At 50.7% G+C, this 18,393-nt stretch overlaps 1 protein-coding gene across 1 annotated transcript in view; it reads left to right on the forward strand.

Annotated features, from left to right (window-relative positions):
• The window catches only part of SIM2 (SIM bHLH transcription factor 2), a 48,894-nt gene that overhangs the window by 26,049 nt on the left and 4,452 nt on the right, over positions 1-18,393 (forward strand). Inside the window, exons 6-9 of the mRNA XM_024239461.3 lie at positions 531-730; positions 5,497-5,603; positions 16,110-16,257; positions 17,789-17,957. Coding sequence (XP_024095229.2) covers positions 531-730; positions 5,497-5,603; positions 16,110-16,257; positions 17,789-17,957 — 624 coding nt within the window. The remainder of the gene's footprint in view (positions 1-530; positions 731-5,496; positions 5,604-16,109; positions 16,258-17,788; positions 17,958-18,393) is intronic.

Genomic DNA, 18,393 nt, shown 5'->3' on the forward strand with positions numbered 1-18,393 from the left:
AGTCAATTGGATAAGACAACCCTTATATTTTATTATGATATTTTTTGTTGTCTTGTGAGTTCGTTTTGTTACCCAGGCTGGAGTGCAGTGGCACAATCTCGGCTCACTGCAACCCCCGCCTCCAGTGCTCAAGTGATCCTCCCACCTCAGCCTCCCAAGTAGCTGGAGACTATAGGCTTGCACCACCATGCCCGGATAATTTTTGTATTTTTTGTGGAGACAGGGTTTCACCATGTCACCAAGGCTGGTCTCGAACTCCTGGACTCAAGCGATCCCCCAACCTCGGCCTCCCAAAGTGCTGAGATGACAAGAATGAGCCACTGCATCCAGCTATTGTGTTGTTTCCTAAGAAGCAGAGCTCTCCACTTCTCCTAAGCAATGAACCGGTGCTTGTCAGCACACTGGGCCACACAGCGGAGTAGAGGCTGGGCTGGGAGATATTCCAGCACGTTTGAGAAAATGAGCCAGGAGGAGTGGGCACCAGCCCAACCCCGACGGCCAGTGGCTGACCCTGCCCTCTCCACTCCCAGGTCATCCACTGCAGTGGCTACTTGAAGATCAGGCAGTATATGCTGGACATGTCCCTGTACGACTCCTGCTACCAGATTGTGGGGCTGGTGGCTGTGGGCCAGTCGCTGCCGCCCAGTGCCATCACCGAGATCAAGCTGTACAGTAACATGTTCATGTTCAGGGCCAGCCTCGACCTGAAGCTGATATTCCTGGATTCCAGGTGAGTTCTGCACCTGCCACCGTGGCTGTGACCTTCTGGAAGACACGGGTGGTGGAAATGGGCCCCTGAAAGCTGCCATCTTGGCCAAATCATAACAAGGAATAAGTCATAATAGGAATGTGGATTAAGCAAAAGCAGTTTATGAACTGAAAGAACATATGTCAGCCTTAGGACTCAAGGACTTGTTTTATTTTATTTACTTATTGATTTACTTATTTTATTTACTTATTGATTACTTATTTTATTTACTTATTGATTATTTATTTTATTTACTTATTGATTACTTGTTTTATTTTATTTACTTATTTGAATCACTAGAGTTTGAAATGAAAACATGTGCTGTGAGCACAGGTTGGGCTTTTTTGAAGGCCGTGATGTCAGAGCTCTGCCTCCTGTGTCCGAGGAGGACTTTAGAACAAACAGAAAGTTTCCACCCTGAGTGCAGTGTGTGGGGGACCTTGGCGCTCAGGCTGGTGTGAAGTCACCACAGGGCTGAGGCTAGGAGCACAGACGCTGCCTTCCCTGGGGGATGCTCTGCCCACAGCTCATGGGTGCCCTGTCTACATCTGGGCTGGGAGGAGGGGGTTGGATGAGGTCATTTCCCCTGGCCTTGGGGAGGACCTCTCTCCAGACCCGTGCTGGAGTGGCCTTCACTCTCCCCCAGAGCCAGCTGCAGTTCCAGTTTTTTAACTGGGTCTGCAGTTAAAGTCTAAGTTTTTTTAAATTGAATTTAATTTTAAGTTTAATTAATTAATTTTTTGAGACAGAGTTCCACTCTTTTGCCCAGGCTAGAGTGCAATGGTGCGATCTCAGCTCACTGCAACCTCTGCCTCACAGGTTCAAGCGATTCTGCCTCAGCCTCCCAAGTAGCTGGGATTCCAGGCACCCACCACCACGCCCAGTTAATTTTTGTATTTTTAGTAGAGATGGGGTTTCACTATGTTGGCCAGGCTGGTCTTGAACTCCTGACCTCAGGTGATCCGCCCGCCTCAGCCTCCCAAAGTGCTGGGATTCCAGGCATGAACCAGTGTGCCCAGCCTAAAATTGAATTGAATTTTTAAGTGACAAATGCTAACTGCGTTTGGTTTTCAGGGTTTTGTGGTGTTTGTGGGGTCCAGTGTGACGCTTTGACACATGTCCACCCTGTGGAACCATCAAAACCCTCCCAAGTCTTGAGGCCACGTGCTAGTCAGGCCTCTTCCATGTTCTTATTTGTGAAATAGCAGCGCGGCCGGCCCACTCACTGCTAGGAAAGATGAGATTAGATAATAGACGGAAGCATTGGAAACAGTGAAGCCTCTCTTACCAAGGCCACTTTAGCTCTTGGCAGGTAGGTTCCTTGGCTGTGCAGTCAGGAATAAGCCATCAGAGACCCCGCTCCTGACGTGGGGTGTGTGTGTGCGATGAGTCTTTGGCTGGGGGAGGAGAGATACATTTTGATTTCTGTATGTCCAGAAGCCAAGATTTACGGCTTTCTTTTCTTTTTCACTTTTTAAAGTTGTGGTAAAATACACATCACATAAAATTGATCATTTTAACCAGTTATTGATGCTCTACAGAGAAAAAACAAATCTTCCTGGTTAGGGGTGAGAGATAAAGACAGGAGTCAGTTTGACTCCTTGTCGACGCCCTTCAGGACCACTCAAAGGCAGGGAAATGACAAGGGTGAGCGTGGCAGGGTCACCAGCATCTTCCCAGAAACTCCAAGCAGAGAGGAAGCAGCGCTCTTTGGGGAAAGCTGCCAGCACCTCTGGGGACGGCCAAGAGCAACAAATGCCATTTTCCTGCCATGCAGAGGGAGGCCCTGCAGGGAGAGAAGGCAGCCGAGCTGTCCCAGCGGAGGTGGACCCCTCTACTTCCTCTTTTCTGACTTGGGAGCCACTTCTGAGAGGCGGCTGGAAGGACATCAGCTGCCCAAGGTCATTATCAGAGACATCTGGGAGGATCCGACTGGTTTCTCCCTTGTTTCGTCTCCTAGTTTTCCTCTGATCCTTCTAGGAAACCCCTGAGACCGATGAATTCTCGAGAACAGGAAAGAAGTGGTCTTCCCAGAGGAGAGACTTTTCAAGCCGTTCAATCCACATTGCCCGGAAAGGCAGCCAAGGGTAGAGGAGGTTGTGCCTGAAGGGGGCCTGGACAGGGCCTGGATGGGGCTTTGCAGCGCCAGTGGGAGCTCCCGAGTCTCAGGGTGTGGGGGCTGCACCCCTGGAGTGAACAGAAAAGAAGGCTGGTGGTCTTGAAGGAGACATCCTGCCTCTCCCAGATCTCTGGTTGTTCCTGCCATATTAGGAAGCTTCTAGCAAAGCCTTGAGGCCTTTTCTGAGCTGCAGTCACATGGGAGGGGCTGAACGGGGTCAGAAGAAAGCCGCAGAGGCCTTCCCAGTCACCAGGTCAGTCAGTCAGTCTGTGACCAAGGGGATGGGGCCTGGGCTGGCCCAGCCCTGGGAAGACAGCAGAGTGGCCAAGCAGGGTGGGAGATGTCCCTTCTGGGTCCAAACCCCAGGAGCCAGGCGAGGGCTTTGCCTGAGGTCCAGCAGCCCCAAGTCACAGGAGCGAGGGTGGCCATGGGCCTGTCTGGCACCACAGCCCGCACAATCCCAGACACAACTGAACTCGCCGTAACCTGAAATTGGGTTCGTCAGGGTTTTGTGGTATTTCTCTTTGAAACTGGAGCTGATGCTTTTGCTAAGGATGGGTGAACACAGCGATGTTTGGGGTTTGGCAGATCCCTCTGACAGGTCGTCAGACACTAGAGGCTTGGAAAAAACCGGGAGGGCACCCTGCCAAACCCCTCCGTTTCCCTTTAATTTTTAAAGCCAGTGTGTACTTTGATGAGAAACTTAATACATGTGTTTCTGATTCATTTACACGTTTGGGGCCGTTGTTCTGTAACTTTGCATCCAAAGGGTCTGGGAAGCCTCTTTCATCCCCACACGGTAGAGATGCCTGGTTTTCTTTTTGGGGGAAGCCAGACGGCTCAATTTTCCTGCCACACAGAGTTAGATTCTGATGGGGCTTGAAGTTCTAGGTGGCCCTTAGACAAGTCCCCCGAGCCCTGAATGGCTCTGGGCTCTACAAGTCCCCCTCCCCACGCCTCCCGCGCCCCGCCCCCCCGCTGCAAGCCCTGTCTCCTTCCTACCCTAGAAGGACACCATGGAAATGAGTACACCAAACAGGGAACAATTCCAGGGAAACATGAGGCTCTCCGAGATTTACGACCCAAAGCTTGAGCAGATCTTAACAGAAAGGGAAGCGGGTTAAAGAATGAAAGTGAGGTCAAGTTTCTCAGTTTAATTTACAGCTAATGTCTCCTATCCTAGCAAGGAGGGCCCCAGCCCCAGCCCTCCCTCTTTCCCCGACCTCACCCGGCCCCCAGGACTGACTCTGCACCATAGCCTTGCCTGCCTTGGAATCCCTTCATCCCTCTCTCTTTCATCTGTTCTTGAAAATCTATCACCAAGATGTTGAGGACCACCTCCTTCGAGGACATGGTGCCCGGCCCCATTGCCCAAAGCCTGGGAAACCATCGTTGCCACGTGCAGCTTCCACCTACGGCCAGAGCGATCCTGATGCGGGTGATGATGTGGTCTTGGGTACTGAGAGCCACTTTTCTTCAAAGAGCCGAAGTGGGAAATTAATATGCCCGGGACTCGATGAGAACACCAAGGGGTTGTGTCACATAAGCCCCGGGAAAATGCTTCCATTTCTCTAGAGAGCTTAAGGCTTTCCTTCTAGTCACAATATCTTAGGGCATTATCCTGTCTTCTGGGGGGTCTGAACCAATCCTCCCCTCATAGGAGCCTAAAGGTCTCCAGTTATCCCATAATTCCCAATTGTAGGAATCACCCAACGGCAGCATCCTGAGACCATCTGTGCCAATCAACAGTGTCTAGCGTGCAACAGAGGTTTAAACACTCTCACCCGCAGTAGCCAAGATGTGCAAACAACTGTCCACAGACAGAGGGATGGAGGAACCAAATGTGGTGTCTATGTAAAACAGAAACTTATTCAGTCCTAAGAAGGAATGAAGTTCAGACACATGCCTCAACATGGATGGAAACATCATGCTAAGTGAAAGAAGCCACACACCAAAGGCCACAATGGTGTGCCATCGCACGGATATGTACTTTCTCGAAGAGAAAAATTCCTAGAGACAGAAAGTACAAGGGAGGCTACTGGGGGCTGGGCAGGGGACAGCGGGGGGCTGGTGTTTAATGGGGACAGAGTGTCTGTTTGGGATCATGGAAAGCTCTGGACAGGGGCAGTGATGCCTGTTACACAACATAGTGAGTGCACCAAATACCACTGAATTGTACACTAGCAGTGGTTACCATGGTGAATTTTATATTATGTATATTTTACCACAATTTATAAAAAACATTCGCACAAGACCGTCCCCCCGAAGCCTTCCAAGATTGGGTTCTTTCTCACCATAGCAGCTTTCTCGCAATATCAGTATCAAAGTCCACTTGTAAGCATTTCCCGATAAGCTGAACTTCGAAAAAGGCTACAATTTTAAGCCATTCCAAACATTCTCTTAGCAGGTGGTTTCAGAAGAACATTCCCGTTCATGAATAGTGCTACACCCTGCACCGGGCTAGAGTTCAAAGACTTGCTTCTTGTAAAAAAGATCATTCTCAGTTTCCAAAATCAACATTTCCCACCTGAGGCTTTTAGCACTTGATTAGTTGGCAAAACCAATATTAGTTTAAATGAAAGGCAGTCTGCAGAGTGGTGTAACTCACTGAGCTGCCACGCCCCCACAGGGTGACCGAGGTGACGGGGTACGAGCCGCAGGACCTGATCGAGAAGACCCTATACCATCACGTGCACGGCTGCGACGTGTTCCACCTCCGCTACGCACACCATCTCTGTGAGTAGCACACCCACCCCAGCCACGGGAGGTAGCTGGTCAGGGAGGAGGTGCTGAGGACAGAGCTGGGGGGACGTGTCCCTTTTGTTGGTGCAATAATCATCCATGATACCCACTTGAATCTCAAGCCTCAAGTGTGGCTTCCTCCACCCCGTGATTAAGTACGGCTGCCTGTTGTCGGTTCTCAAGCAGCCACGCGCACCCTTTCAGGGAGACTCTAGCAGGTGTAGGATCACGAAGTTGCCTGGATTCTAGATTGTGGATGTGGAACTTAAACTCTGTGATCTGGACACCATTTGCGAATAACAGCAACAACAGTGGAAGAACTGCTAGTTATGGAGCTCTTACTGCTGTCGGGCACTAAGTTTAAGTGACTAAATACCAGTTCAGTGAGGGAGGGTCTCACTGTCATGATCCTCATTTTACCAGTGAGGATGCTGAGGTCCAGATAGGTTAAGCCGCTTGCCCACCTTCATACAGCTGGATGGTAGCAGAGCTGTGAGCTGAACCTACACAGAGCTGTCTCCGACTGCTATACCCCGGCCAGCTAGGGGAAGCCCAGGGAGGCTACCGTTCCACGATGGGAGAGGTCATCTTGGGAAAGGGTGAACAAACACCGATTTGATTTGCCAACGGAGGTGGTTTGGGAACATCAGGATATAGAGGGGGATGCTCTAGTCGCTGAAATGTTTAAAGAAGTGACACTTTTCTTTTACTTTTTTAAAATTAAAAAAAAAATCTTTTTGAGACAGAGTCGTGCTCTGTCGCCCAGGCTGGAGTGCAGTGGCGTGAACTCAGCTCACTGCAACCTCCGCCTCCCGGGTTCAAGCGATTCTCCTGCCTCAGCCTCCCAAGTAGCTGGGATTACAGGTGCGTGCCACCACGCCTGGCTAATCTTTGTATTTTTAGTAGAGACGGGGTTTCACCATGTTGGCCAGGCTGATCTCGAACTCCTGACCTCAGGTGATCCATCTGTCTCCACCTCCCAAAGTGCTGGGATTACAGGCGTGAGCTACCGCATCCGGCCATACACTTTTAGAATCCAAATGGAGGCAAAGACTAATTTGGATGGAGTGGAATGCCTCATCCTCCTGCTGTCCAGCCCTGCCACACCCATGGCCAGTCGGTGGTGATTTATAATAGGGTGCAGATAGTTAGAGGAGCTGGGTCTTCTGCAGTGTGGCCCAGATGGCATGTCCTCTATTCTTGCTCTGCCTTCTGTTGGCTCAGGGACGTTAGAGGACAGGTTGCCAGTGTCGAGTGGGAGGTGGATGGCAGGCCGGCAGGCCACTAGATTCACAGATGCGTGGTGTGCTGGGCTCGGTGTGGACTGGGACCCGGGAACTCGATATTCCCAGGGTGTCGCTGTTACTCTTCCCTCCCCAAGTCTCTATGGACAGAAACCCAGGACTTATGCTGGGCAGGCACAGAAGGCTTCTTCCTTGCTCCTTGACTCATGTGGAGACTTGGAGGTGTGAACAACCCTTTTCTGTCTTTTGTTAAAGACCAAATCATGATCTCATAACCATCTCTGTCATTCTGGAGACCAAGCTTGGTAGAGAAGCAACTGCTTAGTGTTCGGATGGAACTTCTCAGTCGGTGTCACTAATATGGGAGCTAGAAAGTTTTCTTGTGCAAACTGGGTATGGTGTGTCAATTCTAGAATCAGATGTCCAGGAGACTTGAGCAGACAAGTGTGAAGAGCAGAGTGGAGGGTGCTCTGAAGTAGCAAGAGCAGTTGGGAGATGGGAGAGGCATTTGCCTCAAGGGCATAGAGCTGTGCTGTGCCCTAGAACAGTCTGGGACTTGGAGAGCGAAGGTGAGGGCTCATACCTCCACACGCTCCCCCTGCCACTGTTGGGGCGGAGGGGCTGACCAGCTGCTCTGAGGGAAAGCCCCAGCCCTGGGGGGTCTGGAGCCCCCTTCCACGGAGGCAGGAGAATGCTGGGGAGTTTAAAGCACACCCCTGAATTACAGCAAGGGGACCTGCTCTTCACAGCAGGCTGAAAGGCAGGAAATTAGGCCTCTAAGCACAGAGACAGAAAACTGAGGGAATCAAAAATCTTTTTTTTTTTTTTTGAGATGGAGTCTCGCTCTGTTGCCCAGGCTGGAGTGCAGTGGCGTGATCTCAGCTCACTGCAGCCTCTGCCTGCTGGGTTCAAGCAATTCTCGTGTCTCAGCCTCCCAAGTAGCTGGGATTGCAGGTGCCCACCACCAAGCCTGGCTAATTTTTTTAGTTTTAGTACAGACAGGGTTTCGCCATGTTGACCAGGCTGGTCTTGAACTCCTGACCTCAAGTGGGACTATAGGCGTGAGCCACTGCACCTAGACAAAAGTCTTCTTTTTAAATACCATGTCTTTTATTTCACACTGCCTGGCTAACCCAGGAAGCAAGGATTTTTTTTTTTTTTTTTTTTTTTTTCCCAGACGGAGTCTTGCTCTGTCGCCCAGGCTGGAGTGCAGTGGCGTGCTCTCGGCTCACTGCAAGCTCCTCTTCCTGGGTTCACGCCATTCCCCTGCCTCAGCCTCCCAAGTAGCTGGGACTACAGGCGCCCGCCAGCAAGCCCGGCTAATTTTTTTTGTATTTTTAGTAGAGACGGGGTTTCACCGTGTTAGCCAGGATGGTCTCAATCTCCTGACCTCGAGATCCACCCGCCTCAGCCTCCCAAAGTGCTGGGATTACAGGCTTGAGCCACCGCGCCCGGCGTGAAGCTGGGATTTTTTTTTCCCTCTTTTGCTTTGGAACAGTCATGAAGGCTGCAGTGATGCTAAGTCAGTGCCTCCTCTGTGTCCATCACGGGTAGATGCTTTCACTTATAGACTCTGACCTGCGGGCGGTTTGAGGAGCTGTGTCCCTCTCGTGCCCTTTTCCCAGGTGATCAGGGTGAGACTCAGGGGACACTTGCCCAAGAGCAGCAGTGGAGCTGGGGCACGACCAAAGTCCAGCCCATTGGCTCTCGTGCTGTCAGCTGTCACCACCACACCACACCACGGGGCTTAACCTTGGAGATGTGGGCTGGTGGCTGTTCTGTAGGATCCCAGCCCTCCTGAGCTTGCCCGGCTCACCAGACCCACAAGGTGATTTTATTTGAGGGGTCTCCTGTGGTTCATATGATGAAGCCACTTTATCTCAAAGGAAGTTTCCAGATATTGAAGTTGTCCAAGGGGACTCTGAAAGGGCAGGCAGGCACAGGCTCGAAAAGGTAGGTGTGTTTACAAATTAGACAGGGTACGGCTTTCTTTTCCAAATGAGCCAGAATTGGTAATTCAAAGAAAACAGAAAATAGCAAGATTGACAGTGATTGCTACTGTCCTGTGACTCTGACCTTAGCTGTGCTAGAGAAATGACCAGGAAAGAGTGCACCCCAGCCGGGCCAGGGGGCTGGTGTGGCCTTGGAGTTCACCATGAGTGTGCCTGCCTCAGTTTCCCCTGGCAGCTTTGAGAGGGAGTGGCAGCAAGGACAGTCTCAGATAATGGGGAGTTCTTTGAATCCAGCGTGGGAACCACCTTCAGGGCTGAGCAGCAGCCTCCCCTCAGAGCACTCAACTGGAATGTCACACGCCTCTCCAAAGCTAGAACTCTCTGGGAAGACAGTCAACTCCCAAGCAGGGTCTTCAGAGTCGGGGTCTTCATGGTATGGAGCTTTGTGATTGTGGAGGCCTCACTCTCCTTCCCAGGTGCAGAACACGGGCCAGAGGGGCCAACCCCAGGCCTCCTGTTCCTGCCTCTCCATCCCCAGGGCTGGGTGGCACCTGTTTGATTTCCTGAAACTCCAGAAGCTGCCTCTGAGCCTGGAGTTGAAGTGCAATGGTTGACTTGGACAGCGACTAGACATGGCCAGGGGAGTGAGGAGTGAGCCAGGGAAGGAGCCACAGAGGGTGTTGTCCACTGGCTACAGCCATGGGAGGCTGGCACTCAACCCCGGGTAGACCCCAGAGCCAGTGTCATCAAGCAGAGGGGAGAGTGAGCTGAGGTATTGATACCCCTGTGCCTATCAGTGGCTGGAGGGCTGCTCTCAGGGGGCCTTGATTGCCTGGCTTACCCCCAACATGGTCAGGGTGGGCCCTGCCAAAGAAAGGCCTCAGTGGGGGAGAACAGGTCAGGCCAGTGGATGTGGCTGGGCCAGAGCAAGGCCGATGTCTTCACAGCCTCTCCTCAGCTTCCTCCCTGCTGGGCCTTCATCCAGGCTGTGTGAAGATGTTCTCTGTTCTAACCTTCCACAAGTTTCTCCCTTCCCAGCCCCGTCTGTCATCTTTTGCTTGTCCACACAGGCCATGCCTCTCTCTGGGGGTCCCTGTTGGCTGACAGGAGCGTCCTTACACCCACACCCCTGCTGTGTGAGGGCTGAGGGAAGCCCATCCCCCACGCTCTCCAGCTCTGTCTCCACTCCTGGCTTTGTACCAATGGCTGCTGCCTCTCCTCTTGGGGACATGTGCCGCACCGCTGCTTGGCCCCACAGAGTCCCAACCAAGGGACCTCAGGTCTGGACGATGCTTTTGTCTTGTGGTGTTTGGGTCCTGATGGGGACTTGGGGACTGTCTTAGTGTCCCGGGCACAATTCAGCCCTGAACTAGGTCATTCCTTAATATGTCCGTATCCTCACTCAAGTTGTGGGGAGAGGCCCTTCCCGTATTATAGCTGCAGAGGTCGACTTGGGGAGGACAGGGGAGAAGCTGAGAAGGTGGGAGGCCCCATTTTGAAATGGGACTTGTTAGTCCCGTCACACAGTGCTTTGGTGGCTGACAGCCCGGCTCAGGGCCTGGCTTGAGGGAAAGGTGGTGAGGCCAGACTCCCTATTTGAGCCTCCTGCCCTCCCAGGTTCCACCAGGGTCCCCACTGTGGCCACTGCAGACCTGGGACTCAAGTCTTTCAACTCCATCAGCTAGAGCTGGCCCTGTGGCTGCCCGAGGGATGCAGGGACACACGCAGCCTGCCAGCTTCCCTTCCATCTGCCACAACCGAGTGTAGCTGGAGGTGGCCAGCAGTGACAGCAACCCCCGCCTGGGCCCCTCAGGACTCCTCACAGTGAGATGCCCAGACGCATCTCTCATGGGCAGTGGGTGAGGTCACCGAGAGCAGGGACAAAGCAGACAGCTGCCAACAGCCAGGACCCGAGTGAGGTCACTGTCCCCTCTTCTGAGGCCTCGCTTTCCCCACACCGGTAGCCAAAAGCCAGGAATCTGTGGGGTCAGTTCCAAGGGCTCTGCAGAGGCCTGATTGGAGGTAAGAGGCCACCGCCTCTGATCCTCCCTCCGGGAGGGCCAGACAGCCCGATGGTTTGCACACGTTCTTCAGAATATCCTCTTCACTGGGAGCAAGAGTCCACAGGGGCTGAAGAAATCGCAGCCCCTAAAGAGAAAGAACTCCCAGCCTCCAGAAACTCGAGCTTTGTGAGGAAGAGCAGGGCCAGCAGCACAGGCTTTGGGGAGCACAGGTTTGCAGAGGTCAGGCGAGGGGACACCTCGGACCAGAGAAGGGGGAATGCGGGCATCATGTTGGTGTGGTCTGGGTGTCACCAGGTGAGCTTGTGAAGTCAGAGCTGTGCTACAATATTCCCCAGAACCTCCTTCCCTTCCTTCCCTCCCTCCTTTCCTTTCCTTTCCTTCCTCCCTCCCTCCCTTTCTTCTTTTCTTTCTCTTTCTCTTTCTTTCTTTCTTCCTTCCTTCCTTTCTTTTTCTCCTTTCTTTCTTCTTCCTTTCTTTCTCTTTCTTTCTTCATTTTTATGTTTTAGAGACAGGGTCTCACTCTGTCACCCAGTCTGAAGTATAGTAGCGTGGTCAGAGCTCACTCTAACCTTGAACTTCTGGCCTGAAGTGATCCTCCTGCTTCAGCCTCCTGAGTAGCTGGGACTACAGGGAGGTACCACCATACCCAGCGAATTTTTAAATTTTTTTTATAAAGATGGGGTCTTGCTATGTTGCCCAGGCTGGGCTTGAGCTCCTGTGTTCAAGTGATCCTCCCATCTTGACCTCCCAAAGTGTTGGGATTACAGGCCTGAGCCACTACACCCAGCCCCAGAACATTCTGTAAAGAAAAGTGAACACAGGAGCATCATAAATGGAACCACTGTGACCCTCCCACCCCACATCTCACCCACCACCTGAGGTGGCTGATTAAAGGCACCAGGCTCCAGCCTGGCTTCAGGGAAGCCGAGCTCTGCCTCCCCGCTTTCTTTGTTTCATGTTTGGGAGACTTTTTCTTGTATGTAGGGGGAGCTGGCAAAGGCTTGTGATCTGTTGACCCAGACCCTCAGGGCGGGCTGAGGACAGCCTGGTACGTAGGTGGAGAAGGGATCAGTGTCAGTAAACCTGACAGTTTGTGTCATGGGACACTGGGCTGTCCATGGTTTGGAAGAACCATGATGTCCACATGGCTGTTCTTCCGAGGTTGTTGAGAATTTCACCCAGCTCTCTAGGTAGGCTCTTGCCCAGAATGGGCCAAACCCAGACCACAAAGAGAACACAGGCCATGTGCAACTATTAAAACATTTCAATGTCCACTTTGGGAGGCCAAGGTGGGCAGATCACTTGGGGTCAGGAGTTTGAGACCAGCCTGGCCAACATGGTGAAACTCTGTCTCTACTAAAAAATACAAAACTTAGCTGGGCGTGGTGGCGTTTGCCTGTAATCCCAGCTATTCAGGAGGCTGAGGCAGGGAGAATCTCTTGAACCCAGGAGACGGAGGTTGCAGTGAGCCGAGATTGTGCCACTGCACTCCAGCCTGGGTGAAAGAGCAAGACCCTGTCTCAAAAAAAAAAAAAACAAAAAAAACAAAACAAAAAAAAAACACATGGGGCCATATTCCTAAGGGCTTGAATAGATTTTGAGGTTGAAGAGCTTAGCGAGCACTTGTCCTCTTGAAATCCGTGGATGGATCCTCAGGCTGAGCCTGCTGCATCTCTTGGTTATTTTGGACCATAAACAAATTGGCTAAGTCTCCCTTAAAAGGTGAGCCCACCTCACACCCATACGTATTATTCAATGTATTACTTTGAAAGTAATGGCAGCCGGATGCGGTGGCTCACGCCTGTAATCCCAGAACTTTGGGAGGCCAAGGCAGGCAGATCATGAGGTCAGGAGTTAGAGACCAGCCTGGCCAACATAGTGAAACCCCGTCTCTACTAAAGTACAAAAAATTAGCTGGGTGTGGTCGTGGGTGCCTGTAATCCCAGCTACCCGGGAGGCTGAGGCAGGAGAATCACTTGAACCTGGGAGGCAGAGGTTGCAGTGAGCTGAGATCATGCCACTGCACTCCAGCCTGGGTGGCAAAGCGAGACTCCGTCTCCAAAAAAAAAGTAATGGCAAAAATCGCAAGTACTTCTCTACCAACCTAATAGCTATAGAGAACTTTCCAGAGGCTGCTGCTCCCTCCTCCCACAGCTGCCACTTTGAGGGCACCTGGGCTGGACTCCAGCTGTGCCCTCAAGCTCTGTTGGCCCCAGTTTCCTGGTGCTGCCTACCTCCCACCTCCCACTGTTGTAGCGGGTAGAATGAGGCAATCCTGTGAAATGAGCTGGAAGTAGACACCATGTATCTTTTCGTTAGAGAAGCAAACCCCCAAAGGAGAAGCATTGTCAGGCTTCTCTCTTTGCCATGGCCTTTGCCTATACCCTTCAGCAGCCATCTGAGTCGGTTGAGATGCAGATGTTAAGCCTGGGCAGAAAAGCGCTGCTCTCTGCATGGTCCGGGAGAGGCCTCTCTCCAGCCGGTGGCATGCTCGTTACACAGCAGCACTGCCTCATGTCCCCAGGTTCATCCTGACGGGGTGGTGGGGCTTGATGGAGACTGGATTCCTGCCTCCCAACCCCCACAATCTTCTCTCCCATGTAAAAAACAAAAACATTTCATTCTGGTTAAACCTCCTCCTTGTTGGAAATTTAGAAAGTCAAGGAAAGCTGAAAAGAAGAAAGTGAAAATTATCCGTCATTTTCAGTCAGATAAGAGTTAATATGTATTGAGCCCTTCAGCTGTGGCTGCCAGTGTTCTAAATCCTCAAACAGATCATCTAATCTTTCAACAACTATATGACGTAAGGACTGATTATCCTTTTTTTATAAATGAGGATATTGAGTCACGGGGGCGTTGGTAGCTAGTCCAGGATCACACAGTTTGTTGGAGTGGGTGGTGTGTGCACCTGCCCACTTTTTCATAATTAGGGTTATACTTTACACATTTCTGAATCTTGTCTTTTCTTCTGTTAACATTGTATCAGACACATTTCCCATAATATTACAATTTCTAATTAATCATTGTTTTAATGGCTGCATAGTTTGCCATAATGTATTTACTTTTTTCCCTACAGTTGAACAGTTAAGTCTCTCCCCACCCCTTTTCCCTGAATTTTCAGCAATACGGCAATGAAACCCTTTGTACGTAAGTCTGTGTTTGCGCACACAGACTTGCTCACAATTTCCATAGGATCAATTCCTAGAAGTGAAATCAGTGTGTCAGAGGGTGTGAGCTATCAGACTGCTTTCCACCAACTCATCCGTCCATCACACATGAAAATGCCTCTCACTGGGCCAGGTGCCATGGCTCACCCCTGTAATGGCTGCATAGTTTGCCATAATGGCAAACTACGGGAGGGCGAGGTAGGCGGACCACTTGAGGTCAGGAGTTTGAGACCAGCCTGGCTAACCTGGCAAAACTGGGGAGACTGAGGCAGGAGAATTGCTTGAACCCAGGAGGAAGAGGTTTCAGTGAGCCGAGATCATGCCACTGCACTCCAGCCTGAGCAACACAGAGAGACTCTGTCTCAAAAAAAAAAAGAAAAAGAAAGAAGAAAGAGAAAGAAAGAAAGAGAGAAAGAGAGAAAGAAAGAAAGAAAGAAAGAAAGAAAGAAAAAATGCCACTCACCATAGATTAGCTGGTGTCACCTGTTGGCCTTTCATTTTTTTTTTTTTTTAGATAAAATTCGCCTTTCTCACCATTTTCAGTGTTTTTTAGTTATAGTCACAGTGTTGAACAACTATCACCTTTAATTCCAGAACGTTTTCATCATCCCAAAAGGAGCCTGTCACTCCAGTTCCTCTCGTGCTTCAGCCCCTGGCACCCACTCATTTGCTTCTGGACTCTGTGGATGCACCTATTCTGGACGTTTAATGTAAAGGGAATCATACAATGTTTGTTTCTATTTTAACGTCTGTTGATCTGATGGACGGATCTGCCTTTGAGTTAAACAAGGAAGTTGGGCATTTGTTCATCATTTTGCCCATTATATTTATTCTTTGATGGATTATTGTTCATGTTCTTTGCCTATATTGCTTTTAGGGTCTTTGTGTTTTTATCAACCTGTACGAACCCTTTATATATTAAGGTGAATAACTCCGTGCAGCGTTTTCTTTTGCACCAAAATATTTTGATGTGGATGAGAAAGAGCCATCTGCAAGGTGAAAAGGAACCGTAAAGGGCCACAGAGAGCCCAGGAGTGTTTGGGCAGAGACTGGGGGCTTTGCCTAGTGGTATGATAGGAAGGCTGAATTTTTGTTGCATATGAGCCTCAAAGGCTGAATTTTTGTTGGATATGCACCTTCGGGAGTTTCCTTCAGCCCCAGCTGGTACAGTCACAGACTCAGCCCCTTTGGCCACCTCCCCAAATCTCTGCTCAGGCAGCTGCTAGTTAGGTCCAGGGGGGCCAGTACTGCCTTGAGAAGCAGGAATGTTCTGGAGCTGAGGACCAGATATCCAAGGGTGTCTTTCTAGACTTGTGCTATCCTCCTCTTCCCTGGAGAAGCTTCACCTCTCACTGCCCACCTGTGGGTTCTGGCACTTTCCTCCCCCACCTGCCTCCTGGAAGGCGGTGAGGTGGAATTGTGGTTTATGGGTGCACCGGGCCTTTGGCTGAGCTGCTGAGCAGCCTGGAGTTTGCACCCAAGCATAGAAGACAGGCCCATAGGCCCAATTTTCAGGAACTCTGTAGCCATAAACAACATAGCAAATTCATGGGCCCAAGGAAAACTGGGATTAATGGGAAGAAAATATAAATGGCAACAGAGTAACAAACAGTTTCACTGTGAATACCCTCATGTTTCTGAACAGCAAACATCAGCAACAGCTTGACACTTGGTTGAATGCACTCAACTGACTACTTTGTGTAAATAACTACATCACTCACCCCCCCCTCCCCATTAAGGATTTGGGGATTAAAACATAATTGTGGCATTTTGAAAACTAAAAAGCAGATTCAATTTTTTCATTCTGCCAGGTACAAACTTTGGTGGCTAATATTTCCCTCAATGAAAGCAATGACTGTTAAACGAGAGTTCTTAATGGGTGGGAACTCCTTGAAGTTGAAGGCAAAATTCCTGTGTGCACATGTATGTGCGCACGTGTGTGTGTGTGTGCACGCATGAGACGCACACAGACATGCACCCTCCAGTGGAGAAAGCTCGCCCCCTTTGTCAAGTTCTCAGAGGTGTCCTTGGGACGTAGGTCACCGTTGGGGGCAGCATCCCAGAGGTGGGGCCTGCGAAGCATCTGAGGACTCATGTCACCTTGTGCTTGCAGTGTTGGTGAAGGGCCAGGTCACCACCAAGTACTACCGGCTGCTGTCCAAGCGGGGCGGCTGGGTGTGGGTGCAGAGCTACGCCACCGTGGTGCACAACAGCCGCTCGTCCCGGCCCCACTGCATCGTGAGTGTCAATTATGTACTCACGTAAGTCACACGTATTTGTTTCTCTCCTTGCTCTTTTCTCTTCCCTGTCCCACATTGGATGGCTCCAATAAGCACCATCTCTCTTTCTCTCTTTCTCAAACTGTTCATTTGTCTCCGGTTTTTTGTTTTTGTTTTTGTTTTTGTTTTTGTTTTTGTTTTTTTTAGCAATCCGGTCATTTTGGAAGGTCCAAACTATTTCTATGCTCAGCGGTGAAAGCCAAGTGCTAGGCTGCAGGGGGAGCCAGGAGGAGGGGGCCTGCCCTGGGCATAGCTTAGGATCCCATCACAGAGCCTAGTGAGGAGCATGGGGGCGGGTGGTGATGCCCCCCATCCTGAATAGGGTGCAAAGAGGGTGCACACCCCCGATCAAGAATACAAACTTGTGCTATCCATGCCTATAAGCCTTTAGGTCATCTTAGATGCTCCTGCTGTTTGAGACAGGAAATATCCCTTTTTTTTTTACCTGTCTTTCTATAGAGTCTGTTACAAATAAATCATGGTGAATATTTGGTCCTTTAAACACTTCAGAAGGTCAAGTTCAGTCGCAAATGCTTTTTTTTTTTTGTAAATTAAAAAAATATATGTTTTTGTAGAGATGGGGTTTTGCTATGTTGCCCAGGCTGGTCTCGAACTCCTGGCTTCAAGGGATCCTCCCACCTCAGCCTCCCAAAGTGCTGGAATTACAGGCATGAGCCACGGTGCCCAGCCTGCAAATACTTTTAAGGCCATTAGAAGCAATAGGACAGATGTCTATCTGGGGCCATATATGACTTTCCGCCCACCAAAGCTATTGTACGTTCAATCACCTTGCTCCAGGCTCTGACCCTTGCCGTGCCGCCAGCCCCATGATGAAAAGGTTCTCGTTTGCACTTTACATGGGGTGAGGATTTAGGCTCTAGGTTTGTTGATAGAATGACTGTGTGTCTTAGAAGTCAAGTGATTCTGACAAAACTGTCAGGGAGAAAACAGTTTAGCCTTTTAGTTATTCTTCCTGAGCAAATGTGTGGGCTGGTTCTCCAGGTCTCCTTGTGTGAACATGACCCTGCTGAGTTGGTTCTTTAGGGCAGAGATGGCCCCCGATGTGAGAATGCACAAAGCTGGGGGTCAGGCTCCCAGACCTGTGAAGAGTCCCGGACTCTTGCCTTCTGGGGTGCTAACTGGAGAGGCAGCTGGGCCACAGGTGTGCATGTTGGATGCAGGTGGACCTGATCAATGGGATTTCTGCCCGTCTCTTTTCCCCTTGATGGCTTTCCTCGTGGCCCACGGCCTCCTCCAGAAATGTGTTTGGGGCTTTATTGGACTGGAGAGAGCTCTGACCTGGCTCAGCATTTCCTGGGGTGGCCCAGCCTGGGGCTGCAGATCGCTTTTATAATGAGGGTGAGCTGGCCTTATCTCAAATCCCATCCACATCCAACCCCAGTGAAAAGACACACTGGGGCACTGAGAATACCCTGCCCAAGGGCTGGGGCCAGGGAAGCTGCTCGGCCCCCAGCGCCTGCTGGACATGACTCGGCCCACTCTCGCCTTCCAGGGAGATTGAATACAAGGAACTTCAGCTGTCCCTGGAGCAGGTGTCCACTGCCAAGTCCCAGGACTCCTGGAGGACCGCCTTGTCTACCTCACAAGAAACTAGGAAATTAGCGAAACCCAAAAATACCAAGATGAAGACAAAGCTGAGAACAAACCCTTACCCCCCCCAGGTAACATGCACGTCCTGCAGTTTTGGGGTGCTGACATCTATCCTAGGGGTTCGGGACACCTGGACACGTTAAGGAATGGGGAGCCTCTCATTGCACAGCAGGGATCTCCCTGCCGTGGAGCAAGGTCCCTCCGGCATGTCCTGCCTACACAGTAGTGACAGCCGGGGGAAGGCTGACATCCGGTGGGCTAGTCAAGTTTAGGAAACAGAAGACTAAATTGGAAAGGCACTTCAGCCCACTAGAATCCATGCGTTAGATTCAAATGGGCTTGATGGGTTGGAATCCACGGGTTAGATTCTAGACTGGTGGGTTAGAATACCAGTCCATTGTATTTCCGCAGCATTTTAAAAATGAAAGCCCTCCCTCTTTTTAAAAAAGTAGTTTGTGAGCTCTCAGAAATAGCAATTGTCAGCTGGGCATGGTGGCCCATGCCTGT

This window comes from Pongo abelii, chromosome 22 (assembly GCF_028885655.2).
Source record: "Pongo abelii isolate AG06213 chromosome 22, NHGRI_mPonAbe1-v2.0_pri, whole genome shotgun sequence".
Classification (NCBI taxonomy): domain Eukaryota; kingdom Metazoa; phylum Chordata; class Mammalia; order Primates; family Hominidae; genus Pongo; species Pongo abelii.